At 33.8% G+C, this 27,812-nt stretch overlaps 2 protein-coding genes and 1 long non-coding RNA gene across 3 annotated transcripts; 2 read left to right on the forward strand and 1 right to left on the reverse strand.

The window, feature by feature from the left end:
• Positions 1-6,712: 6,712 nt before the first annotated feature.
• LOC115961497 (UDP-glycosyltransferase 83A1-like) lies at positions 6,713-8,286 on the reverse strand. The gene is made up of 2 exons (XM_031080473.1): positions 7,752-8,286; positions 6,713-7,599 (listed from the first exon to the last, which is right to left on the reverse strand). The coding sequence occupies exons 1-2, from the start codon at positions 8,284-8,286 to the stop codon at positions 6,713-6,715; spliced, it is 1,422 nt and encodes a 473-aa protein (XP_030936333.1).
• An 11,636-nt stretch (positions 8,287-19,922) lies between these two features.
• LOC115959926 lies at positions 19,923-21,459 on the forward strand. Its single transcript, XR_004085050.1, has 3 exons — positions 19,923-19,958; positions 21,056-21,130; positions 21,370-21,459. It is a non-coding gene; the product is annotated as an uncharacterized LOC115959926 (long non-coding RNA).
• Positions 21,460-24,529: 3,070 nt separating this feature from the next.
• On the forward strand, positions 24,530-25,183 carry LOC115959606. The gene is made up of 3 exons (XM_031078052.1): positions 24,530-24,606; positions 24,692-24,871; positions 24,970-25,183. The coding sequence occupies exons 1-3, from the start codon at positions 24,550-24,552 to the stop codon at positions 25,111-25,113; spliced, it is 381 nt and encodes a 126-aa protein (XP_030933912.1). The 5' UTR covers positions 24,530-24,549; the 3' UTR covers positions 25,114-25,183.
• Positions 25,184-27,812: the final 2,629 nt, after the last annotated feature.

Consider the following 27,812-nt stretch of genomic DNA (forward strand, 5'->3'; position numbering starts at 1 on the left):
TGGTGGTGTACTTGGACTAAAGCTATGCATGCTGGCCTGGTGTGGTGCAAATGGTGTGGCTGAGGCTGTCCTGGCCTATGATGGTGCACTTGTGCTTCTCCTAGTCTACAAACAAGAAATTTACAAACATTAATAGTGAGTATTGAACAGCAAATATTTCACCCCTAATGTCACTTTATTACCTTATTATATGTGCTGGTTCTGTTTGTGGTGCCAAACAGTAAAGAGTTTTCTCCAATCTCACCCTTGCAACTACTCCTATTGTGCCCTAACTTACCACAGTCCTTACACTGCTTAGAGATGCCAACTCTCTTACTTGTTGGCTCATTAGGTTCTCTTACTCTCTTCTTCTTAGGCCTGCCAAGTGGTCTTCTTTTGATAGGGGGCTGAACTGAGGTCACACAACTTGGTCTCCACATATTCTGCCCATTGATTGGTGCTATGATTGGCTCGTAGCATGCTCTGTATGTAGAGACATGGTAACAGGGGTGAACATACTGCTCGGCATCTTGTCTGTTGAAAAATATGCAAGTGATTGCATGAGCACATGGTATGCCAGTTATGTTCCACTTCCTACAACTGCAATGTACTATGGCCAAGTCAACAGTGAAACTCTAGAAACAATTTTGCACTTCAAACTATGTCTGTCCTACCCTGCCCAGCAAGCTAACCACTTATTGGCTGCCAGCTTTTCCTTGTGCAACCTCTTCATCACTTTGGCACAAATATTTGACTCTAGCCTCAATCAAACCCTTCTCTCTATTCTCTTGGAACCTAGTCATCAGATATAGCCTGATACATTCAAGCTACAATCACATACAAGTACAATGAAACATTAGGTATTAATTGCAATAACTGCCAAAAAAAGTACCAAACAATCACTATAATTAACTATAGGTGATCATAAACACTCATACCATGCTAATTATGGGCTTAGATATGAATTTAAGAATCCTGTTGTTGAAGCTCTCACACATTTTGTTGAGTATGGTGTCAGTCAAGCCATCCTCACTAAACATGTGTCTGGCCCATTTTGTTGTTGAGTGAGCATCCAACCAACTATATGCATCAGTACCAAACAATCACTATAATTAACTATAGGTGGTCATAAATACTCATACCATGCTAATTATGGGCTTAGATATGAATTTAAGAATCCTGTTGTTGAAACTCTCACACATATTGTTGAGTATGATGTCAGTCAAGTCATCCTCACTAAACATGTGTCTGGACCATTTTGTTGTTGAGTGAGCATCCAACCAACTATATGCATCAGCATCAATCTCCTTCAACTCATCCATCACCCTATCAAACTCTTGTTTGTAAGTTGCCTTGGCTGCCCTCCAAAATGTATCTCTGATCAAAACACCAGGATGGTTCTTCCTGAAGTTGTTATAGAGGTGCCTGCAGCAAATCCTATGTTCATATCGTGGCTAGTTGTCAATGAATATTTGCACCAACCCCTGTCACAAACAGTATCACAGGCAAGTATGTGAAGTTAGTGGACCAAAAGTACAATGACTAAATACAGATTAAAACAACCAAAAGGAGAATTAACTACACACCTTTTGCTGGTCTAACATAAACATCCATCTCCTATTCTAACCTATGTCTGCAAGTAACAGGTTGATGAACCAAGTCCAAGAGTCCTTGGTTTCAGCCTTTATCACTACATATGCAAGTAGGAAATACTCTTCATTAGGATCTCTGCATACTACAGTAATCAATTGTCCCCCTGACTTAGTTTTCAAATGGCAGGCATCCAAACTAATGAATGGCCAGCATCCAACCAGGAACCCCTTCTTGTATCCCTCCAAACATATATATAGCCTCTCAAAATAAGGCACTCCACACACCAAGTCCATCTCAGCTACTAAATCACCATCATTGAAGGTATGTACCTTCATAAGTATTTTACTGCCAGGACTAGACCTCCTTAATTCCTCACAGTACTCCCACAGCTGGTTGTACTATTGTGTATAAGCCACATCCACATATTCTCTAGTCTTATCCCTAGCCCTACTTGCTTTTCCTGCACTTATGTTTAGGGTATACTTCTCATGGACAGCATCTTAGATGTCTCTCAGCTTGATGTTAGGCTATCTTTTCACCTTCTTCATCAACTTCTTCCCAATGTTAGATGAAGTACACCTAAGGATCTTAAAACTTCTAGAGCATGTATGTTCCAAAGTCAATGTCCTTAGTTGGTAGCTCCTCTCCCTTGGCATCTTTGTTAGATAGGCAACAAACTTGCAGTTGTCCTGACAAATAGCTCTTACCCTTTACAGCTCATTTTTTACAAATCTGATCCCCCATCCACTATGAATTGCATATTCTATTTACAGCTCATTTTTTACAAATCTGATTCCCCATCCACTATGAATTGCATATTCTATTATAGCTTCCTTAAATTGCTTGGGTGTTGTAAACAACATTTCTTTTTCAAAAGAAATATGCTCTGCCTTAGCCACTGGCTTAAACACAGGGAACTTCTTCACTTCCTCATTTTTCTGTACCTTACCATTTCCCACATGCATACTTCAATCATCCTCAAAAATATCATCATTGTCATACCCAAGCTCATCATCAGATGATGATTCCACCAGATTGTGTAATTCTTCACTCTCATAATCAGAGTTCATTACACCAATACCCATTTGGCCTGGTTCAACAACATCATCATCATCCTTACCATCCCAACTGTCACTACTGTCTTGAACAAAGTCCCGAACACCATTATAACTCTACCTCATCATCTAGCCCACTTCCCCCACTATCACTGCCATCACTTACAATAAAGACCTCAGGTGGGTGCTCAATGATAGGTTATTTACCTTCTCTCCTTGAACCCATATGGGAAGTAACAACCACAATGGGAACATCATCATTAACCTTCCCAATAACAAGTTCTGCACCTACTCTCCTAACATACACCTATTCAACATCCACCTCAGTTGACTCATCCTCATTGTTACAAGTTTGATCATTAGCATACATGTCATCACTATCATAAAAACTGTAAAATTCACCCCATCATGGTCATCATCATCACTATAATCACTATAGTAACCCATAAGGCCTTGCTCCACTGCCAATGGCTGCGCACCCTCACTAACATTCTCTCCTTCATCAACTAGTATAGGATTATCTATGGGGTGCTCCATATACACATGAATCTCTTCATGACCCTTCACTAATTCTATCATGTACATGGCATCATCATCATCAACAACCAAATGGAAATTTGCCCTTGCTTGGTCCATACCAGGCATTGTATACCACAGCCTACTAACAGATGTGTACCCAAAGTCCCTACATATACACTCTATCTCAACCTTGAACCACTTATCAGGGTCACAATTATCAACTACATCTACTTCACCTCCCACATATTTTTTAGGGTTCTCAGTAAAATAGCCACCATGATGCACAGATATACTGAATAGGTCATCCATTCTGCATGCCATACACTCAAAACCAATTAAACAATGCTAGTTAAAGAAAAAGAACAAAACAACTCTTATTTAAGAAAACATTGCTCATTTACCAACACATCACTAAATGAAGTAGTTCACTCTACATGCAACACACCCTCAATACCAATTAAATAATGCAAGTTATATTTCAATGCAACATATCCTCAATACCAATTAAATAGTGCAAGTTATATTTCAATGCAACATACCCTCAATAACAATTAAACAATGCAAGAACAACACAACACTCATTTACCAACACAACACCTAATAAAATATTTTATTCTGCATGTAGACAACACAACACTCAATAAAGTATTTACCAACACTACACTAATCAAATAATTTTTCACAACATAGCACTAACTTCAATAGTTCTATCGTACTAAAATAGACATGCATAGTTACCAAATTACACAAAAAACCCTCATACAATACTGTTAGGCTTACTTAACTCTTTTCAACAGGGACACATAGGGAACACAGAGAACATAGGAACACATGGACCACAATCAAAAGTAACATACAAAAGCATACAAAAACATTGTGGCCCCTACTTCCAAAACCAACCAACAAGCATATTGTAAAGTTATAAATAAGGACATAGACAGAGAGAGCAAATACCTTTTCACATACACAGAGAGAGAGAGAGAGAGAGAGAGAGAGAATATTGCCTTTAAGTGGCAGAGATGGGTTTTGAGCGATGGTTGATGGTGATGGTGGCTTCAAGTGACAGAGCTGGTTGATGATGGTGGTTTCAAGTGACAGAGCTGGATGATGGTGGTTTCAAAGAGAGGCTAATGGTGATTCTAGGGATTCATGGCTGATTTGGGGATTTTCAGTGTATAAGCGCCATGTTTAGTGGGTGGTTGACTCATGTGATAATCACGTGTGAAGTAGGGCGGGAAGGCCACGTGGCATGGCAGACTTAGCCACGGTGGATTTTTAATGTTTTTAAATGATTTTTAATTCTCTCCGTCAGCCACATCAGCTTTCTTTGTTAGTTAGCTAACGGTAAGGACTTAAATGACACACGTTGATTAGTTTAGGGACTAAAAGTGGTAAAAATAAAATATAGGGACCAAAATAGAAAAATGTGCAAAATGTAGGGACCAAAAGTGCATTTACACCAATAAAAAATTTGGAATTTAAACCCCCTACACCAAAAATCAATTCATGTCTTGGTCTAATGATTAAAAGTAATCATTATGAAACAGACATTATAGATTAAAATTCTACCACATCTATAAAAATAAAGGGATAATTACACATAACCCACCTGTGGTTTGGGCGAAAATCACGTTGCCTACCCGTGATTTGAAAAGTGTCACTTAACCCACCTAAGGTATGTTCCGTTTGTTTTCCGTAACCCACCTCTGTTAAAATTAGGGGTGAATAGATATTTTTACTCACATTTTATATCTCTCTCCTCCCAAAACAAAAAATAGAACAAAAATGCAAAATGAACAAGATCAAAAATTGGAATTTGTCTCTCTCTCCATTCACAAAAATTTTGAACATGAAGAACATGAAGAACCCACCAAAGCCATCACCACCACTACCACTGAAATACCACAGAATCAAAACACCACAACACTGGCCACCACCACCGAACCACAACCACCCACAAATCACCTGCCACCACCACTACAGCATTAACACATCACAAACCCAAAAATTCCAACAGAATTTCCAACCCACAGAACCACAAACAACCACCAAGATCCACACCCATTGCCACTACCAAACCCACCGTTGAATCACCAGCCACCACTGCCAATCAAACACCATGACCCAAGACCAATCTTCAAAACCCAGAAACATCAATCAAACCCAAGACCCACAACCCACATGATAAAACCATCGATCAAACCAAGAAACCATAGAAACATCGATCTAAACCCAAGACCCACGCGATATAAACCCAGAAACGACCAATCTTCAAGCCATCGTCGTTAGTCTTCTAGCCTCTGCCATCGCCTTTGCCGTTGCCATTGCCACCAAGATAGACTTGGCTGACATGGGAGAGTCGATTACGACGACGTTTGGCAAAACCCAAATCCAACCCAACGTCATGCTCCTCCTCAAAACCCAGACCCAATCCAACACTGTGCTCCTCCTCAAAACCCATACCCAACCAACACAGCCAACTCGTGCTCCTCCACAGTCATCACCCAAGCCACCACAACCCATAGCTACCAACGATCTGAACTGGAGTGTGAGAGATGAGAGAGACATGGACAGAATAGAGAGAGAGGGGCAGAAAGAGTGTGAGGAATAAATTTTTGTGTCTTGGAGAATTAAAGACCATACAACAGAGTGAGGTTGGTGAGGTCGATTTCAAGCTCAGGGGTTGGGTTCTCTCCTTTCGTGTCTCACTATGATATTCTCTCTCTTTCTCTTTCTCTCTGTTTGTGTGTCTGCGTGAGGAATAAATTAATGTATTGAAAAGAAAATAAGTTAACAAGATAAGTAAAATTTTCCTTGTGTTATTTTCTTTTGAGTGTGTTACAAAAATATAGTTTGTGATTTATTGGAGTTCTTGAGACAAGTTTCTAATTCTTACAAATAGCATCTTTTGATCTTATTTTCTCTTGTTTTAGTGTCTTTTTTTTGTTTTGGGAGGAGAGAGATATAAAATGTGAGTAAAAATATCTATTTACCCCTAATTTTAACAGAGGTGGGTTACGAAAAACAAACGGAACATACCTCAGGTGGGTTAAGTGACACTTTTCAAACCACGGGTAGGCAACGTGATTTTCGCCCAAACCACAGGTGGGTTATGTGTAATTATCCCAAAAATAAATAAAAACCATTTAGCTAACAAATGGCTGATTAGTTTGACCATACACGTTGAAACAAAATTAACTGACCAACTATCAAAAGACTCCATATTGACATTATTATATATCTCATCCCCTGCTCTCACTTGATATGAGAAAAAAATAATATTACAAGAGATATCAAATAATTGAGTTGTAAGACTCTTGCCATAAAGAAAAAGAAAGAAAAAGAAGCTAGTTTAGCCTAAGAAGCACAAAAAGCTTGTTCAACTAATGATGCTAACTTTGCAATCCATTAAGAAATTCAAACCCTTATATAGGTTGGTACACACGCACAATATTTCTTTCAATCTAAAGCTTCATTTTTATGGAACATGATTCAAAATAATATCTTAATAAGGACATACTTGAAAACACTTAGAAACAATATAACAGTAACACTTTATAACATCTTTAATGCTTTAATTGTTCAATAAAGCTTTCGAAATTCTTAGAAGAGGATCCACCTTCAGTTACACTCGTTTTGGCCATTTTCTTTAGCTCCAATGAATTTCTTTTTATACCATCATCAGAGAGCAGTGTTTCTATTTTTGTTTTGATTTCATGACTCGTGATGAGCCCAGTTTCATCTGGGGTCAACCCTAAACCAATCTTCCAAACATCACATATGTAACTCCTATTATGGAATTGGTCTAAAAAGAAAGGCCAACATAGAAATCGGAATCCCATGCTTATACCCTCCAAGGTTGAATTCCATCCACAATGGCTTACAAAACATGCAATAGAAGGATGGTCTAACACCTTCTCTTGAGGTGCCCATTCAACAATCATTCCACGATCATTTAGTCTTGTTCTAAACACATGCAAGAATTCAGCAAGTGGTCCATCTGTTATATCTGATCGGACAATCCACAAAAATGGTTTGCCTATGAGTTCAAGACCAAGTGCTAGTTCATCAAATTGTTTCTGGCTAAGGGTTACTATGCTGCCAAAGGCAACATAAATGACTGAACCCACAGGTTGTTTATCAAGCCAGCTTAGACAAGTTGAATTCTGAGGCCAAAAGCTTCCAACATAATTGCTTAATTGATTGCCCAAAAGTAATGGGCCAACAGGTATGATCCCAGGAATTAAATCGCAGACCGCTGAGTCAAGTTCATGGAATGAGTTGCAGAGAAGCCAGTTGCATTGTTTGACGTAATGGTTCACTCTCGAAGTATAATATTCAAAAATAACGTTTTGTAGCTTTGAGTCTCCTGGAATGCTCCAAGGCAACTCAGTGCTACTGCATGCTGAGATTTCCTTTGACAACCAGATCAAGTTGTCTTTTATTGGAGTTCCTACAGGGTGATTCAACTATTATTAAAATACCAAATATTAAATACTGAAGATGCTTGATTATGAGTTGCTCAATAAGGTTTCAACATGTAAATCAAAATCTTTTTTAATAACATAAACAAGTTAGAATTATTAATAGCAGCAAGATTTTTACCTTTAGTATCTATTATTCCATCCTCAATAAGCTTCGGGACATGAAGTTGAAAGGCCAAGGTTCCTGGTCCACAAGGCCAAACTGCCGCCCTTTTAATTCCCATCTTCTCAGCAACTTCTAGTGCCCACCCAACCGTTGTATCAGCAATGATACAACTGATCTGATCATCATCATCATTTGACTGGTTAATTTTCTCGATCAAGTCCATCAAATGGACTGGCATAACTTTCAGCATACTTTGTGTCAGCTTAAGAACATCTTTTCGATCATCCCCAGGTTCTAGCCCATCTGGGATTAAGACTAGCCTTATTGGGCTCTTCTCTTCACTCTTCACTATCATTGAAGCTTTGACTTTTGCATGTATAAACTCAGTGTTAACAAATGTGACCTTGATCCCATGATCAACAATTTTGTGTGACAACTTCATTAGAGGGGCAACATGACCCTGCGCAGGAGATGGTATGACCAGCACATGCGGTTGCCTACCCTGCCTGTCCATGACACAAATTTTCAAAGGGATTTCGGGCTCACGCATTTTAAGAGGTATTGGTTGGATTTTTATAGCTCTTTCTCACAAACGTGAAATCGGAAGGGGGAGGGGCTACAATTAATAAAATAATATTTTTCAATAATCAATAAAACCTAAGATGCGACTTGAGGGGTTAAAGTATGGGAGGTTGTGTGGACTCCCGATTTTAAGCAGGGGCGGCCCCACGTTGGCCTGAAAAAAAATATATATATATAATAATTTAAAAAATTTATTTATTTACTTTTTAAAGAAAAATTTAGGAATATCCTCAGTTTTTTTTATGCTAATAAAATTAAATTTTGCTATATAATTTGTTCTATATTCATTGAATGAATAATTACTTAGTTATGTACATTGAAAGAGACGTAGTTTATAACATTGATAATGAAACTATCATGTAACAATTTCAAAATATGAAAACTCGTAAAAGACAATTGTAAACTTTATGTATTTGCATGTTTTCTTATTGTTGTTGTTGTCAATATATGAAAAAAAAAAAAATTTTTATTAGATTGTGTAATTTATGCTCTTGAGGAACGCCTTGAGAAAAAATTTTAGAGTCGCTACTGATTTTAAGTTTAGAATTTTTTTCAGTGGAAGGAAGTGAAAATAAAAATTATTATAGACTTTTAGTTTAAATAAAATATAAATTTGATAAAATTTAGGGTAAAATATCATTTTTATCCCTAAACTTTCACAAAGTTTGTTTTTGGTCCTCAAACTTTCAAAATTTCATTTTTGACCCTAAACTTTGCAAAATGTTCTACTTTTCGTCCTTCCATATATTTCTATTAGTTTAAGTCCTACCTGGCTTAATGAAATACTGATGTGGTATTTGACAGTGACCAAACTAATTTATTTCCAAACTTATAAACACATGGACTAAAAAGTTCGAGTGAGACAAATTTACCCTCAAAGGCTCACACCCACTGACCCCCATAACCCAGTCTCAAAAATCCCCAAATCTGAAAAGCTTGAAAAGCTAACCGTTACTGAAGCAACAGAAACACTTTGAACCTTCTTGTTATACGCAAACAAAAGACAAATTTTTTGCTTAATTGAAAGTTTTTGAAGAAGAAACCTCTCCTGCGTTGTTGAAATTTCACTGGTGATTTTAAATATTGACTTGCTTGGTTTGGTGTGGAGTAAAAGAGAAATCTTTGAGGGATTCTTGGCTTCTTTGAGTTGGCCGAAAGTTGCTCTTGGAGGTTTGTTAGAAAATTTTGTTTTGTCAGTCTTTTGTTTTTGTTCATTTGATTTTTTTTTTTACCTTGAAATTTACTCCGATTGTTGTTTGTTTTGAAGATAAGCCCATAATATGCCAAAAATTTGATATGGGTGCATGGGTTTATTATTTTTCTTTTTTCAAGTTTAGTGAAGTTCATAGTTCATATTGAATCAGTATTTGATTTTGTCACATTTCTTCTTGTATTGTTTGAAATTTGTTGGTGGATTTGAGTTTAATGAGCTGTGTCTTGGTCAAAACTTTCATGTGGATTTCTCTTAATCGACAGCTAGAGTTGCCTTTCAACACATCATCGTCGGTACTTCGTTTCCAGTTTGGGGTCGCCGGTTAGGGTCATAGATTGGGGCCGTGGACTGGCCCGTGAGATTGTGGCGTTGGAGTTTTAAGCGTTTCAAATTTGGGGATTTTTAAGACGGTTGAGGTTTTGATTGGGTTGTGTGGGTGTAAGGGTAAATTTGTCCCACTAGTAGAACTTTTTAATACTTTAATCTATGTGGGCCAATCATTGTGTGCCATGTGTTTATAAGTTTAAAAATAAATTAGTTTCGTCAATGTTAAATACCACATCAACATTCTGTTAAGCCATGTAGGACCTAAACTAACAGACATATACAGAATGACGAAAAGTAGAACATTTTGTAAAGTTTAGGGACCAAAAATATACTTTTGAAAGTTTAAGAACCAAAAACAAACTTTTATAAAAGTTTAGGGATGAAAATGATATTTTACCCTAAAATTTAAATGATAAGATTTTGCCTAGACTAAACTGTTGTTAATTTTATCCCATAATTTAAGGAAACATGTCCTAACAATTAAAAAATAATACTACCTCTATCCTAGTTTGTTTGTTCTCTATTCCATTTTGGGATGTCCCAAAATATTGTCATGTTTCTAAAAATAAAAGTAATTAATTACACATTTTCCTATTATATTCCTACTTTATTTTCAAAACTATTTGAAAAGAAAATTAACAAATATTTAAAAAAAAATCTAAGTGAAGCACCTTTTTAGCTGCCTCATTAGTAATAACTTTTTAAAAAAACTGACAAATTTATATAAAGGTAGTTTTGTAAAACTTATATATTTTTATAAGCCAAACAAGACAATAAAAAATGTTCCCTTAAAAAGTTTGACTTTTCAAACAGGATAAACAAATTAGGACAGAATGAGTAATTTAATAATTAATGACAATAGTTGTTTATTAGGAAAAAAAATTGTTCCAATATGAGGGAGAGTATCATATAAATTTATCAACTTTTGTAAATCTATACAACATGTATATCTATCCAATAAAAATACATATGCATAAGTTGTAGATTGAAAAAAACAAAAATAAACAAAAACAAGGGGATCAAAAGGGATTCTATGGAAAGTCAATTGGTGAATATATGTATTAAAATAACGATAATAGATTTTTAGTTGGAGTGGGATTTAAATTTCTAGAACTTAGATGCATGTTGCATGTCGTAAAACACTTATTGTTACTTTAACCAAAAAAAAAATGATTAAAAACAAATAAGTTGATCTCTATCTACTGAAATTTAGATGCACATTGCATGCTTTATTAAAAAAACCTTATAGTTATTTTACTTAAAAAAATTAATAAGAACAAATAAGTTGTTGTCTCTATCAATTGAAACACACTTTTTTGTTAAAACACTTATTGTTATTTTATCTAAAATGCATGTTGCATGCTTTGTTAAAACACTTGTTGTTATTTAATCTAAAGAAATTGATTAAAACAAATAAATTGTTGTCTTTATCAACTGAAACTTAAATGTATGTTGCATGTTTTTTTTTTAAACACCTATTGCTATTTTACCTTAAAAAATTGATAAAAACAAATAAATTGTTGTCTTTATCAACTGAAACTTAGATACATATTGTATGTTTTATTAAAATATATTGTTACTTTTTTTAAGGTGTAAATACACTTTTGATCCTACATTTTCCAATTCCCATTATGGTCCTCAATTTTTTTTCCCGGCTACAACTTCATGAGAGGCTCTACATGGCCTTGTGCAGGGTATGCTATTGCTAGCACATGTGTTCACTGGCCCATAATATGTGGTGGTCACTTACTGCCTTCATACACCAACATATACATATTTATATCAGTAGTATGCCCTTGACCCTCATTTATATGAGTGAAGTAATTACTGATATGCTGGCTTAAGCAAATCTTTGAAATAGGCTAAATCTTGTTATACACTCTTTGTTAAAACACAACTTTAATTAACCCATGTGGCAGGAAAAATTGCACTGACCTCCCTAAGGTTTTATGTCATTACACTCACCTCTCCTCTATTTTGAAATAAGACACTCACCTCTTCTTGATGACTAAAAAATGAGCTAAAAATCTCAAAAAAACAAATTCAAATCCTCTATTAGAGAGTGTGAGGATGGCAGTTTAAGTTAAAGGTAGAATACGAAATTCATCATTTTTAAAACTTTTTTTTCAGTCATCTAAGGGAGGTTAGAGGTAAGTATTTTATTCCAGCCTAGACGGGAGGTGAGTCTAATTTCAGAAAAACTCAAGAGAGATCAGTGCAATTTACTCTCATTAACTATTATAAAATAGAAAATGTGAAAAAACAAGATACCAAAAACAGCAATGATGAGAGCAATCTGAATCAATATCATTTTGATTGGTCTTCTTATCAAGTCCTCCAGTTAACCAGGCATGACTCTACTGAGCAATAATCCCACCTAGCTTCCTTTCATCTTTTTGGGTCCAACCCCTCACGAACTGAACAGATGGCAGTGCTGATCCTCAATTCCAATTAACATGGGTACAATGCAATCTTCATTGACATTGTCTTAGAGTATAATTATTGTTGAGTACGTAAGTGTGAGTAAAGTCTCATACTAAATAAAAATGATAAGAATGAGTAGTTAATTATATATAGTTAGGCCCAAACTTATAGGTTTAAACTTTTGAAATAAGTAGTGTCCTTATATGTTTTATTAACTATTCAATTGGAAAAAAAGTAAGGTTGAGATATGTGTACTTTGAACCCACACAAATGTGCATTCCACAACGCAAGCTGTGAGAGACCACGACCACAACCTTGGCCCACTTCTACCTTGGGCCAAACCAACATGAATGGTTGAGATTTTGTTTGTGTCCCTCATGGTGGTGATTCAACTTAATATATATTTCCTTCTAAATCAAGGGTTTTGAATGAAGTTACCACTTATTTTATTGGAAAATTAAGAAAACCATAGATAAATAAATAAAATGCCTCATTTCATTGGTTTGATAAAAATGAACATCAATTTGAATACAACTTAAAACATTACATGGTTGCAGTCCTAGATATAATCTAAGAGAAAATTTACATGGCTTTGATTCTAGTAACTCTACAAAGATGATACTTGGATAAAACCTTAATCTAAGAACCCGTAATCTAAGTTCGAATGTTAAGTTACAAGGTGAGAAGGTGTTCACTGTCAAATAAAATTGATTCACCAGACTATGGTGGCCAATTAACATGTCACATCCCCAAATAAATAATGTGCTATAAGCAAACAAGTGCATGTCAAGATTGAAAAGAAGGGGATGGTGAACATGCCATAAGAACATGATTTGAAATTTAAAAGAAAAACATGTGATTGTTTGTGATTAGTGATAATCATGGACCTCTGATGTAAAAAATTATGAGAGAATGGAAAAATAAATATGTTATTGCATGTAATTAATGGGAATTAAAGATTAACCATGATTAATTTTATCTCCTGAACTACATATGAACAAATTAATATCACAAGAACATCACTAACACGCTTTGATCCTAGTTGCCATGATAACATCACCATAAAATATGTTTTTATTCTATCATAGTAGCATTAAAACATAACAACACTAACCTGCATAAAAGTAAATAAACAACAAGGGTTGGGGGGGGGGGGGTGAAGTTCTCTAGAACCATAAAATAGGAGCAATGAAATACTTAGTCGCAATCCAAAACTAGGAAGGTTGGATGCACGATGCATAATGACCATTATTTTTTTTCTTCCACTAGAGCTCTAGAAGAGTGGAGTGCCTTGAACTATGAATCCCCCATATATTTAAAGAGCATAAGAAGACTCTAGAAAGGGTGTAGATGCATGATTTTAAAAACCGAACCAAGAGCCGAACCGTTTTTTTCAAAATTCCCGGGTCAAATTACATTGACTTTAGTAATAATAACCCTTAATTATTGCCTAATTATCCAGTATCCCTTTTGAGATATTATTTAACCAATCAATTAGGGATTATTAATGTTTGACAATATAAATTGTCCAATGTGTGCTCCCTCATGATTATTTTAAGTCAAATCCAAAAAGATTGTGACACCTCATTTATTTTAAATTTATTCCTTATGGAACCAATCAAAATCAATTTTTCATAATTACACGTGATTAGATTAAATCATGCAAATCCATTCAGCCGTTGAAATTTGATTTCACAATATCTTTCAATCCAATGGTTCAATTGGAGCTCATGGCATATCATTTTAATCGTTAAGCTTCAAGATTTATTTTAAATTGAGATCTAAATTTATCTTGGACAAAAACAACAAAAACACAAACCCAGTTCAATATCATTAGTAAACCCAGCACATCCCCAAATTTTATGTCTTATGCACCACGCCAAAATCGAAGACTTCAATGGATCCACTTGAAGACTCGGCTTCTTAGGTTCAAAATCTCAGATCTTCAGTCACTATATTAGTTTTATATGGGTTTGGCTTCTCAGCTTCATATGGGGTTTGTTTGTTTGTATTGGGAAGTTGCAAGGATCGGTTGGATTTGAAGGGATTTTGATCTAATGGTCTTTGTTTGTTTCGAATTTTTCTAATTCTGAAATTTATGGGTTTGTTTTCTAGGTTTGATATATGTGGATGGTTTGATTTTTCTTTGTTCGTGTGATCTTCTGGGTTTGTGTTTGGTTTCTCAAAAAGCATAAGAAAATGGAAGAAAAGTTCAGTGTTCTTCCGAAAAGTAATGAAAAAAAAAAAAAAGAAGAAGAAGAAGAAAAGTGTGGTTGTGTGGTTTGAAAGGGAAATCTAAACTCAATTTTGATGTTTTGAAGTTGTGTGGGGGTTTGATTTTTTGGATTTGTTCATATTTAATTTTGTGTTCGTGTGGATCTGAATGTTAATTTTTTGGATTTTAAATTTTCTAGGTTTGTGTTCTTGTTGTTTTTGTTCAAAATAAATTCAGATCTCAATTCATGTTATTTTTTGTTTTTTATTTTGTTAAATTGAGAAATTAATTTTTTTTAAATTACATGTTGATGTGGATGCTAAATAAAATTTTTTAAAATATTATTTTTAACGGTCACGTCAGCATTTGCGGTGCTAACAGTGCACTCTGTTTGCCACGTAGGATATTTCCGTTAAATAAGTAATGGTAGGGACTAAAATGGAATGCTTTTTTTATTTAGGAACTAAAAGTGGTAAAATAAAATGTAGGGACCAAAATAGAAATAGGGTCAAAATGTAAGGACTAAAAGTGCATTTATGCCAACTTTCTTTTAATCATCCAAGAGAGGTTAGTGTAAATAGTTTGCATTTTAAGGGAGGTGAGTGTTTTATTCCAAACTAGATGGGAGTTGATTGTAATTTCCAAAAAAAAAAAAAACCTCAAGGGAAACCAGTGTAATTATTATAAAATAGAAAATGTGAAATGACTAGATGACACAAATTTTGTGGACTTCATCTTTTTATACTTTTTTCCCCTTTGTTCTTTGACACCAAATATTAAATACTAAATATGCTTATTAACTATGAGTTGCAACATCTAAAGAATAATTTTTAAGAACAGAAACAAGTTGAATTTTTAATAGTTAGATATTAGACCTAAGTTGTGTTAGGTTCAAGGTAATTTTCAACGATCCCAGGAATTCTCTTAAATTCTCAGGCATTCCTATTTGGTTGCAAACAATTTAAGAAAATTAATTGCCCAAATTTATTACAACAAAAGACACATTGAGAGTAGGTTTCAGTTAACTCAAATTGTAAAATCCCTTGTCATCAAATAAAAAAAGGCGTAAATGTACTTTTAGTCCCTACATTTTTCACCTTTTTCTATTTTGGTCCCTATATTTTATTTTTACCACTTTTAGTCTCTAAACCAATTAATGCATAACATTTAAGTCCTTACCGTCAACCAACTAACGAGGAAAGCTAATGTGGCTAACAAAGAGAATTAAAAATCATTTAAAAACATTAAAAATCCATTGTTGCCAAGTCTGCCATGCCACATGGCCTTCCCGTCTAATTTACTTTGCACGTGTCCTTCACGTGACCACAACTACCACGTTAATCTCCCAAATCAATACCAGGAAACCCAAAATCCCCCAAATCAGTACTAGAAACCCTAACAACATAAAACATTCCTCACCTCCACCCACACAGTTATTCCTTGAAGCCTAGACCAAAACAAAAGCAAGCTCTTCAACAAGTTCCAACGTGAGGAGGAGAGCACCAATGAGGTGCTACTATAATCAAAAACCTGTCCTAGTTGTGTCATGGACATCAGACAATCCTGGCGAAAAATTCTACGGTTGTCCAAACTACTAGGTAAATTGTTTAGGTGGGCTTTACTACATTAATTAATTTAAGTATTTTGTTTCAATTTGTTGCTACAATAGTTTATGGGTTTTCATTTTCTAAGCATTATTTGCATTTCAAGTTGGGCGTAAGTGTAGGTTCTTCCAATGGTGTGATGATGAGATATGTGATCGTGGTAAGGTGTTTATCCCATAGCAAAGGCAGAGGATCATCACACTTGAGGCTGAGGTTGCAAGCTGCAAGAAGAGGGAGAAGTTTTTAGTTGTGGCTGTGGCATTATTAGTGGTGATGTGTGTAGTTTTGTGTTTGGTTAGGTAATATATATAGTGTTGGCAATGTTAATGTATGTAGGGTTGGCAGTGTTAATGAGATAGGGCTGAGTAAATTGTTTCTGTGTTTGAGCACCATCTGCTGTGTGCAAGCAACAAGTGCTACTCCTGGTGTCTGTTTCTTCTACTAATGTTGTGTGTTGCTGTTGCTGATGCTGCTAATATAATAAATATTGTTAACAGGGAAATAGTAAGGCTGGCAGTTTAAATGTATGTAGGGTAGTGATTGTTATGGGCATTATCAGGGCTGGTAGTGGTAGTGGTGATGTATGTAGGGCAGTGTTAGTTTATGTTGGGCTGGCATATGTACAATTTTGTATGAGATGTGTTTAGCCATGTATTAGCTCCTGGTAATTTTGTGCTCCTACCAGTTATTAGCAATGTAACCCACTTCCCTATGAAATGAATACACTTTTTGTGCCCATGTAAATGTAAATTCTGATTGGAATGCATCTACCTATAGATTCCACAATGTGAATGAAATGAATACACCTATTGCAAAAAATAACTGCGTTACAAATTCATTAACTACTGAAAATAACAGACTCAATATTAACCAGAATAAGATCTATTTTGAATACAAATACATTAACTGCCTCTCATTGATGTGAGTACCAAAAGTATGCCAAGATATATATGTTCAACACCTGCTATCACTGTCATCACTTACAATAACTACCTCACTGCCATCACTTACAATAAAGTTCACACAAGAATCAACTATACTATTGATGTGTATTCCAAAACAGGACACAAGATTCAATATTAAACTAAACAACACAAATTGAATGGAAATACATCTTCAACTTATTATTGATTGCTACTCATTGGTATGAGTATTAAGGCAGGACAAAGGGTTCATTTTTAAACAAAACAACACTTGATATCATCACCAGAATTACGCAAAACACACTGGAATTGTTCAACTACAACACTAACTACCATAGTTAACCCAAAACACCAGTTGGTACACAATCACCATAATTACATAGTTAAGCCAAAATAGGGCATTATTCCATAGTTAACCCTATCAACATAAATACACAAAACAATTGACCCTCATCAATAAAAGGAAAAATCAACTTCTTGCTCTCTTCATTTCCTTGGACCCTGCATAGATGATTGACTCCCAGCATGTCTAATTGCTTCCATGTATCTAAATGCATTCTTAAAAGCCTTCAGATTCTTTGATGTGACCAACCTTTTCTTTTTTTGCCTTGAAGTTAGGTTGCTGCTGTTGGAGCTGTGATGTGCACCTGACTGGTGTGGTGCACTTGGTGTAGAGCTATGCTGCTATGTATAAGAGTGGTTGAATGTGCCTCTACTTGCTTCAAATGGATTGGATTGGAGCATACTGGTCTGATATGGTGCAAATTGAATGGCTGACCTTGTCCTGGATTAGGATGGAGCACCTGGTTTGAACTGGTATGGTGCACTTGGAGTGGATAGGTTATGCATGCTAAATTGTGGTGGTGCACTTAGACTAAAGCTATGCATGTTGGCCTGGTGTGGTGCAAATGGTGTGGCTGAGGCTGTCTTGGCCTATGATAGTGCACTTGTGCTTCTACGAGTCTACAAATAAGAAATTCACAAACATTAATAGTAAGTATTGAACAGCAACTATTTCACCCTAATGTCACTTTATTACCTTATTATATGTGCTGGATCTATTTGTGGTGCTTGGCAGTGAAGAGTTTCCTCTAATCTCACCCTTGCAACTTCTCCTATGGTGCCCTAACTTACCACAGGCCTTACACTGCTTAGAGATGCCAGCTCTCTTACTTGTTGGCTCATTAGGTTCCTTTACTCTCTTCTTCTTGGGCCTGCCAAGTGGTCTTCTTTTGATACGAGACTGAACTAGGGTCACACCACTTGGTCTCCACATATTCTACCCATTGATTGGTGCTATGATTGGCTCGTAGCATGCTCTGCATGTAGAGACATGGTAACAGGGGTGAACATACTGCTCGGTATCTTGTTTGTTGAAAAATATGCAAGTGATTGCATGAGCACATGGTATGCTAGTTATGTTCCACTTCCTACAACTGCGGTGTACTATGGCCGAGTCAACAGTGAAACTCTGCAGGCCATTTTTCACTTCAAACTATGTCTGCCCTACCCAGCAAGCTAACCACCTATTGGCTGCCAGCTTTTCCTTGTGCAACCTCTTCATCACCTTGGTACAAATATCTGACTCTAGCCTCACACCCTTCTCTCTGTTCTCTTGGAACCTAGGGTCCGTTAGGATTGAATTTATTTTTGTTGAAACTGAAAACACTGCAGCAAAACAATTTTTAAATGTGTGAATAGTGATGTGGGATCCTTGAACAGTACACGAATAGTGCATGAACAGTGTTTTTTGTCCCCTGCACAGTAAATTCATGTGATTTTACTGTTCACGCGCAGGAAAAAAAAAGACTAAAAACGTAAACACCAAATTAAGTGCAATCCAAACGGGTACCTAGTCATCAAATATAGCCTAATACACTCAAGATACAATCATATACAAGTACAATGAAACATCTATATCTATATAATAACTAATAGCCGAAACGTTTGACTTTTTGTTGACCTTACCTCATTGCACCATGTGGCTACATAAATTAATGCCACGTCTACCATTAAAAAAAGTAGAACAATGTATCTTTTCGGTGGTGACTTATTTAGTTTCAGTGGGTAACTACTTATTTGTTTATATACGCTGATTATGTTGTGTTTTCTTCTTTCCGTTTTTCCATTTTCTGTTTTTTTTTTTTTCCCCCCCGCTACAAGAACAAACTCAGCGAACGTTGTGAACCAAAAACAGAGTGTCCTTGATACTACTGCTACTGATAATTCTTTTCTTCACAAACATTAGTTGGTCTTGCTTACTCTTGCATTAGTTGGTCTAACTCTTTCAAACCCACACCGTTTCATTGGGTAGTTATTTACAGCGAAGATTGTGGAGACAAAACAGAGTAACCCAGCACAAGTGGTGGAGAAAAAACAGAGTAACCCACAAAATCACTACGGTAACCTTCCACTAATTTGGTAGAAATATTGGTTTTCCATTGTATGTTTTGATTTATACAACTTCAGTAAATTTTCTAAATTACGCTATGTTTGCTTTGGCAATAGAAAAAAACAATGTTTCCATACTCTGATTTTGATGTTCTTAGTGTCCGTTTTTCTCTTCTCTATGAATGTTGGGTTTTCCTTTTTCAGATTTTAGGACTCAATTTACTTTCGGTGGTCATATAGATTTTGATGTTGGATTACATAGTAACGTTGGGTTACTATCTTTTGTTTGCTTTTTGTTTTCTTCTCTAAATTTTTCCGTTTTCTTTTTTTTTTTTTTTCCGGCTGTGACAACAGACCCAGCGAAGGTTCTTCACAAATATTAGTTGTTCTTGCTTATTCTTGCATTAGTTGATCTAACTCTTTCAAACCCACATTGTTGACATTTCGTTTTCTGTTTTGTGTTTTGTTTTTTCCCTCTGTTAGAAGGAACCCAGCAAAGGTTGTGGAGAAAAAAAAACAGAGTAGCCCAGCAAAATCATTACGGTAACTGATTTATTCTTTTCTAATATTATTACTTTTTCAAACAACAACTTTAGACAACCTTACAATGCAACAGTAAAACGAATATAGTAAATAGAATATGTTTGTTTTGGCGTTTAAAAACAAATGTTAGACATGTTGATGAGAAATATAAAAGCCATGGAGGAAGGTTTTTGGCATTACAGGAACTGTTCAATTTGTCAACAGATTGTATATTTCTGTTTTAATTTTTTTTTTCCTTAATAATAAGGAATGTTAATAGCTAAGACATTAAAATTTTGTGCATACCATTTGTTTGATAAAATGCCTTACTTACTCTTGCATTAATTTGTTTGATAAAATGCCTTACTCTTGCCTTACTTACTCTTACTTACCGTATTTAATATAGGATTCATTTATGACAGTGCTGATTTGTAATGATGATATAGGATTCAATAGAATTTTTTTTTAAAAAAAAAAATCAAAGTAACCTTAGTATTATTATTACAATAAGAAGCTACGAACATGTGGCTTCTAATATATTAAACGTAGCATAAACATGCTATGATTATTAAAAAATAATAATCATGAATTTCTTCACTATTAGCACAAAAACTTTTATTCCTCCATCTCATATGTTAAATGTAGCATAGCATATAGGTTCAAAAATCAAAAGAGATTTACAAAAACAATCACAACAGAAAACTAGAACACCAAGAAATAAGTTTTTCTTTAATTATAAAACTCAATCACATGTTATATATTTTCTAAAAAAATTTTATTTATAATGAACGATGATACATTCATCATGTTTGTATATGTTGAGACAATGGTAGAACTTTGTTTCTAAGGTATTTAATTTAATGCTTGGTAAATGAGTTTCTTTTGGAACATGTAGCTCCTCCTACCAATGGTTTGAAGCCATATCATATCTGTAATGCATTAAAAATGGAAAGCAAATGGCTGTTTCTAAGCAGATCAAATAAACATGAATGGATTTGGGTGAACATGGCTTAGAATTTGGGTGAACATGGCTTATGAACCGAACTAATATGGCTTATGAACCTAACTGATAGTTTAAATTTTAAAATTAAAAAGTTATAATAAAACTTATTTTGCAGGTCCTTTCATTTTTGGATAAAGAGCTGCATACTTTTTGAGGGAAAGAGCTACATAGTTAACTGTGTCAAGTCCAGGTTTGTTAACAATTGCTCTATTTTTTTAAAAAAGTTTATGTTGCATTTCTTTTCTACATATTCATAATAATTATTAATGTCATCTTCAACAAAAATTTACAGCATAAAAATGCTAATTAACAATAGATACATGCTTGAAAGAATATTCCCCTTTTTAACGTCTATTTGCTATCTTTTATTTATACAATAATAGTTATGATTTGATCTTCTATAAATACTATGTTTTTTTATTATATTAGTATGGAGTCCACTTTATTTTCAAGAGCGAGAAGAAAACTGATTCTATCACAAAAATGAAACAGAAATGTACCTACCAAATTTACAAATTCTTCATTAAAGGGAAGTCCTTCAGATGTTTCAGTAACTAGAAGAATGCTGTTAAATAAAAAAAGAAATGTTTCTGATGGTGTATCCAATCCCTTATCTTGTGGTGATGCTTTACAAGGAGAAGTTTCAATAGAAAGAGACTCAATTTCTTGGAATGTATTGTCGCACACCACTATTCATGAAACGTAATCATTGCATTCTAGAAGCAATGATGAAACATTTGTAAGAAGAACTCGACGGAGACAATATAATCCCGAAGCTGAAAATACAAACTCATTAGTGAATATATTAGGAAGAACTATTGTGAATGAAGATGGGAGTGTTACCACCAATATAACTGAGCAACAATTGCCTTTGCTAGAAGGTAGCATTCTATCTGCTGCAGCTGAAGGTATATTAAGAATTCTATTATATTAAATAGAAATTTTGCTTTGAAGAATTCGTTTTTGATTTTGTTTACATCTTAGACTTGGAACGGACAAATGATAGTGAAAGCTCAACAATGAATATTACAGTTGCTGAACATGATTTTTGTGATGACTCTGATAGAGAAGCAAATAATCTTTCAACCTTTGACCCTAGACGAAAACATCGTAAGTATTACAATTTTTAGTCCTCAATACCAACCTTAAATATTAGGTTCCCAAAAAATGATCCTTCAATTTTTTTGTAGGAAAATTTATGGACGCAATGAATTTAGGACCTCTAACACAAGTATGTGAACACTGTGGAGCTCAACTTTGGTATGAGGAGAGAACAATTAAATCTAGAAAGCCTAAGAAGCCTAAATTCAGTTTATGTTGTTCAGAAGGCAGAGTTGAACTTACATTTTAGAAGGATCCTCCACCTTTTCTTAAAAGATTGGTCAGCATAAGCAATGATCAGAAATCAAATAAATTTCGAGTGGGGATAAGAATCTATAATTCTCTCTTCGCTTTCACTTCTTTGGGAGGTAATATAGATCGTTCAGTGAATAATGGTACTGCTCCATATGTTTTCCGTCTAAATGGCCAAAATCATTGTAGAATTGGATCTCTTATTCCTGTTGATGGCCAAAAGACACAATTTGCACAGCTTTATATTTATGATACTAAGAATGAGATAGCAAACAGAATTGATGCCGTTACATCTGCTAATCATAGAAAAGATGTGGATATAGATATTGTCATTGGATTATTGAATATGTTAGACAATTGCAATCAATTGGTCAAGTACTTCAGGATGGCTAGGGATAGATTCAATGAGTCTGATCTGCATGATGTAAGGATACGTCTTATTGGAAGTCGCAATTATGATTCTAGACAATATAACTTACCTGATACTACTGAAGTTGCTGCTATTATTGTTGGAGATTTAAATACCGAAAATTGTGAAAGGGATATTATTGTTGAAAACCAGAGTTCAGGATTGCAGCATATATATGGAAGTCATCCGAGCTATATGGCTTTACAATATCAATTGCTTTTTCCTTACGATGAGGATGGGTATAGATCTGATATACCTTATAAGAATTTTATTATTCACTTTATATACATTCAACTAACATCTTTTGCTTGCAGAATAATGCAATACATTCTACCATTCATAAGAATATTTCAAAAAAACTCAAACCTTTTCTGAAAGAAGGGCAACTGTATGCATTATCAAACTTTGAAGTTGGTAATTGCAATGAATTCTATAGGCCAATTCAAAATGAGCAAAAGATCATATTCTTGCCAACAACCAACATTCAAGAATTAACAGAAACTGAAGTCAATATACCTCATCATAAATTTGAATTTGTTGACTACAACACCATCGTTCAACGACTTAACAACCATGTCCAGCTATCAGGTATTAAATTGACTAAATATAAATTTTGCATTCTATTATTGTTAGAAAATCTTACATTATATTGTTGTTATATAAAGTAAATTATATCATTATCATAAATGAAAATAACTAACATTAGAATTTTTATGATGCATAGATATTATTGCAAAAGTGGTTTCTATCGGTCCAATTGAACATCCTACCATTAAAGGATCAAAAGTTGCAATGAGAAACATAACATTGATGACTATACAGTACGTTTTAATTCTTACAAGTTCCAATACATTGAATATATATAATATAAATTTACATTAATAACAATATTTGAACATAGGAAATAAAATAAAGCTTACCCTTTGGGGACCAGTTGCAAATGAAATTGATGATAACCTCTTCAAAAGGAATCCGGGACCTTTTATTATAGTTGCTACATGTCTAATTGTGAAAACTTTTAAAGGTCAGTACATTGTTTCTTTCATTTGCATATTTATAACTACATTAATAAATTATATGTGCATTTTAAAAAATTCCTCCATATAAATGTAGGGGAATATAACTTATCATCTACAAGAGGAACAAAAATTTATATAAATTTGGAGATTCCATAGACTTCTGCGTTTATGGATCAGTAAGTAGTCTATATCTTTTTAGCAATATATGTTATATAATATTTTACAGTATACGCAAGCTTATACTACTTCTTTATGTTACAATCATAGGGAAGTGAAAAATGATCATCTTATAGAAGAGCTGCCAAGACAATTTAAGCCACAGAGAACAATTGAAGAAGAGATGAACAATAGCAGAAGAACCATAATTGAAATATTAAACATGGTCTGGAACTCTGAAAATAAGGTAAGGGAAAAGTTCTACAAAAGAAAAATCCTAAAATGAAATTGTCAATGGCATGTTAAATTTTACAAATAAATCATTCAATAAATTTGAAATTCCAGGAGACTATCTTCACCTGCCATGGAAAGATTACAAAAATTGAAACAGCTTTTGGTTGGTACTTTATGTCATGCGAAACATGTCGTAAAAAGGTTAAACCAAGAGGTGAACATTTGTGGTGTGATCGTTGTAACAAACTGGCAGGCTTCCCAATCCCAAGGTATGTATAATATAAAAGTATAAATATATATATATATATATATATATATAAAGAAAAGTGAAAAAAAAAATTAATTAAAATTATATCTACCATGCCTTCTTTCAGGTATAGAATTGAACTGAAAGTTGAAGATGACACATGATTGACAACATTCATTTTATTTGATTCTATGGCTGAAAAATTACTCCATATATCAGCAAAAGAACTTATAAATAAATGTTCACAGGTGAGAATTTGAAATTCACAAATAGTACTTAATATATTCTTTAGTATAATTGATCTTACAATTTATGTCCTACTATTTCTACAAGGTACCTGAAGAGTTTGACATGCCTATGCAAATAGCAAACCTTATTGGGAAAACATTTGTCTTCCAATTGGAACTCAATGATTATAACCTCAAACAAGGATGGGAGATCTACACAGTAAAGAAAGTTTTTGATCCTGTTATGCAGATTGACAATTCAGTTAAACTTGATCAAATAACTGATGTGAGTACTTTTATATTAAATTTAAATAAAAAAAATTAGATATTTTTAATGTTACTTATTCATATCGGAATAAAATTTACACCATATTCTTTTAACAGTATTATATGAGCGATGCTACAAATGATTCTGACAACAACTTACCAAGTGAAAAAGATGCTAATCCTACAAATGATGCAAGTCATGTACAGCTCACACCTATTGCAGATCGACAAAAGAGGAAAAGGAAACAAAAACTCCTTTAATATGTTGAAACTTATGTTACAAATTATTTCAACTTTTCTTACAATAATGCAATCACCATTAGGAAGGTGTTCTGCTATCTGTTGGGAATAGATAAATGACCTTACAAAATAGTTAACGAAGGAATAGGTGGTGTTAAATATTCTGAGAAATTGATGTTAATGGTTTTGTCTACGTGTGTATTGGTTATATTTGATGGATGCATGTTATCCACCTGTTGTATTGGTCTTACTTGATGTATAAATGATGGTCCACCTGTTGTTTTCTCATATTTTTGGCAATTAACTGGTTTTGCATGATTGTCCACCTGTTATATTGGTTTCAATTGATTCATGCATGATAGTCCACCTGTTGATTTCTCATGATAGTCTACGTGTTGTTCTTACTGACTAATGTTTCTTTGAACTTTCTTTGCCTATTGCTCTTACTTTTCATCAAAGAAGAGACTTTTACCTTTTGTTAAAAGTGTGGAAGTGTGCCCTGACCCACATGAACCCCTTTTTTTTTAATTATTTATTTATTTTAAGTAATTTTTATTATTCATCCAAAAAAAAATCATCAAAAGTATAATCTATGTATTTTCTTTTATTTATGAATTATGCTAGGACCACATAAATGGGCAAAATTTTGTGTCACATGGTGAGTTATGATTGGTAAAAGTATGTTCTCACATGGCACATTGACACATCTTTGCCAATTACAACTCGTCATGTGGCAAGTTGTAGTACAAAATTGTGTCCATTTATGTGGTCCTAGCACAATTCTAAAGGTTAAACATATATGTAAATTATCATTTTAAATATTTGCAACAAATTATATAGATTTTGAATAATGAATATAAAAAATTAAAGGTAAACCGAAATCGTACACCAGTATTAATCGGTATCGAAATCTTTCATTTTTTTTTATCAAACTGAAATGGCCACGGATGGTATTGACTTCCTTGTGCTATACTATGCAGCATATCTATTAAAAACGAACTATAATAGACTCTATAATAATATATGTAATTTTTATATTTAATATGTTTGCACAAAAAAATTACTATAACCCTATATATAGTAATTTTAATGTGTTTATAATACGTAATATTGGAAAAGTAAGTCGTACGCCTATCATGCACCTTTCATATATAATTCAACTTTACAGCGGGTATATTTAGCAAAAAAAAAAAAAAAAGGTTCAAAAATCATAAGAGATTTACTAAAACTCAAACATGTTATATATTTTCTACATTTTCTTTACTTATAATGAATGATGATATATTCATCATGTTTGTATGTGTTGAGACAATGTTGTCACTTTTAGATGGTTCTTGGACTTAAAAAATCATTATTTTTCATTTCAAATGTCTGAAACGTATAGCTGTTAGCAAATGTTTTAGATACATGATTTTCTTTTAATTTTGGTGTTGTAGTAAAATAAACCAAGATTAAATTTTATATTATACTCAATAATTTTCCCATGCATCGCACGGATTAGCGACTAGTATATATATAAAACCGAAACCTTTGAAGCTCTTACAATTTTCCACGTCATCACTATTTTCTTTTTCTTTTTATTTTAGGTTTTATATCTTATATATTTATTATTTTTCTTCAATGTGTAATTATCTTATCAAGTGTTACAATAGTTTAATTTAAGTAAAACTCTATCAAATATATGTTTCAAGAGCTTGAAATTCTACTTCAATTAAAATTCTATAGCTCCCACAATTTCCACGTCATCACTATTTTCTTTTTCTTTTTATTTTAGGTTTTATATCTTATATATTTATTATTTTTCTTCAATGTGTAATTATCTTATCAAGTGTTACAATATTTTAGTTTAAGTAAAACTCTATCAAATATATGTTTCAAGAGCTTGAAATTCTACTTCAACTAAAATTCTATAAGGACTCACGTTTACAATTTTTCAAACCCATAATTACACGGCTACTGCAAGAGTAATTTAGATCACAAAAACAAATTGAAACACGCCTTTCCCCCCTTGGTTCCTTATTTAATCTGAATTCATTATTCACCACCACACACTAAAATTTTAGAACTTAAATCGAAACAAAAAAATCTAAAACCGACAAACCCAAATCCTTAAACAAAGTTTGTTAGAGAAAATTTCTCAAAACCAAATGGCTCTTGCTGTTACTTCTTCTTCATCTATTGAAATTTCTAAAGGTAGTTTATTTTCATAGTTTGAATGGAATTGTTATTTTTTTTAAGGATGTTTGGTTGTTCTAATGATGATTGTTTGGCTTTTTAGATAAACTCAATAAATTTATTTATAGTCTTTTATATTGTCGATGCATTTATTCTTTATTTAGTATGTTTTCACGTTTTAATATTTGATGAATTTTCTAAGTTTGTGTTCTGCAATTCATATTGTTCTGCAATGTATTGTTATGTGGTAATCAACATGGTTGTATGTTTGACTTCTAGCCAAATACAATAACACACTCCCACCATCCACTACTTCTTTTCTTAGTCTCTTCATATGCTGCATGTCCTCTTCCTCTTTGCTCACATTGGTAAGGTATTGCATTGATTTGGTTCTTGGAATGCCTTCAAAACTTGGGTTTTGGATTTATTTTGTCAAAAAGGTATGTAAGTTTTTTATCAGGTTTAATGTTAATAGAATTAAAGAACTCACAATCTAGAAAAAATAAATAAATAAATAGAAAAGTGATTGTATTAGATTTTTATTT

The sequence above is a fragment of the Quercus lobata genome, chromosome 9 (genome assembly GCF_001633185.2).
Source record: "Quercus lobata isolate SW786 chromosome 9, ValleyOak3.0 Primary Assembly, whole genome shotgun sequence".
Classification (NCBI taxonomy): Eukaryota; Viridiplantae; Streptophyta; class Magnoliopsida; order Fagales; family Fagaceae; genus Quercus; species Quercus lobata.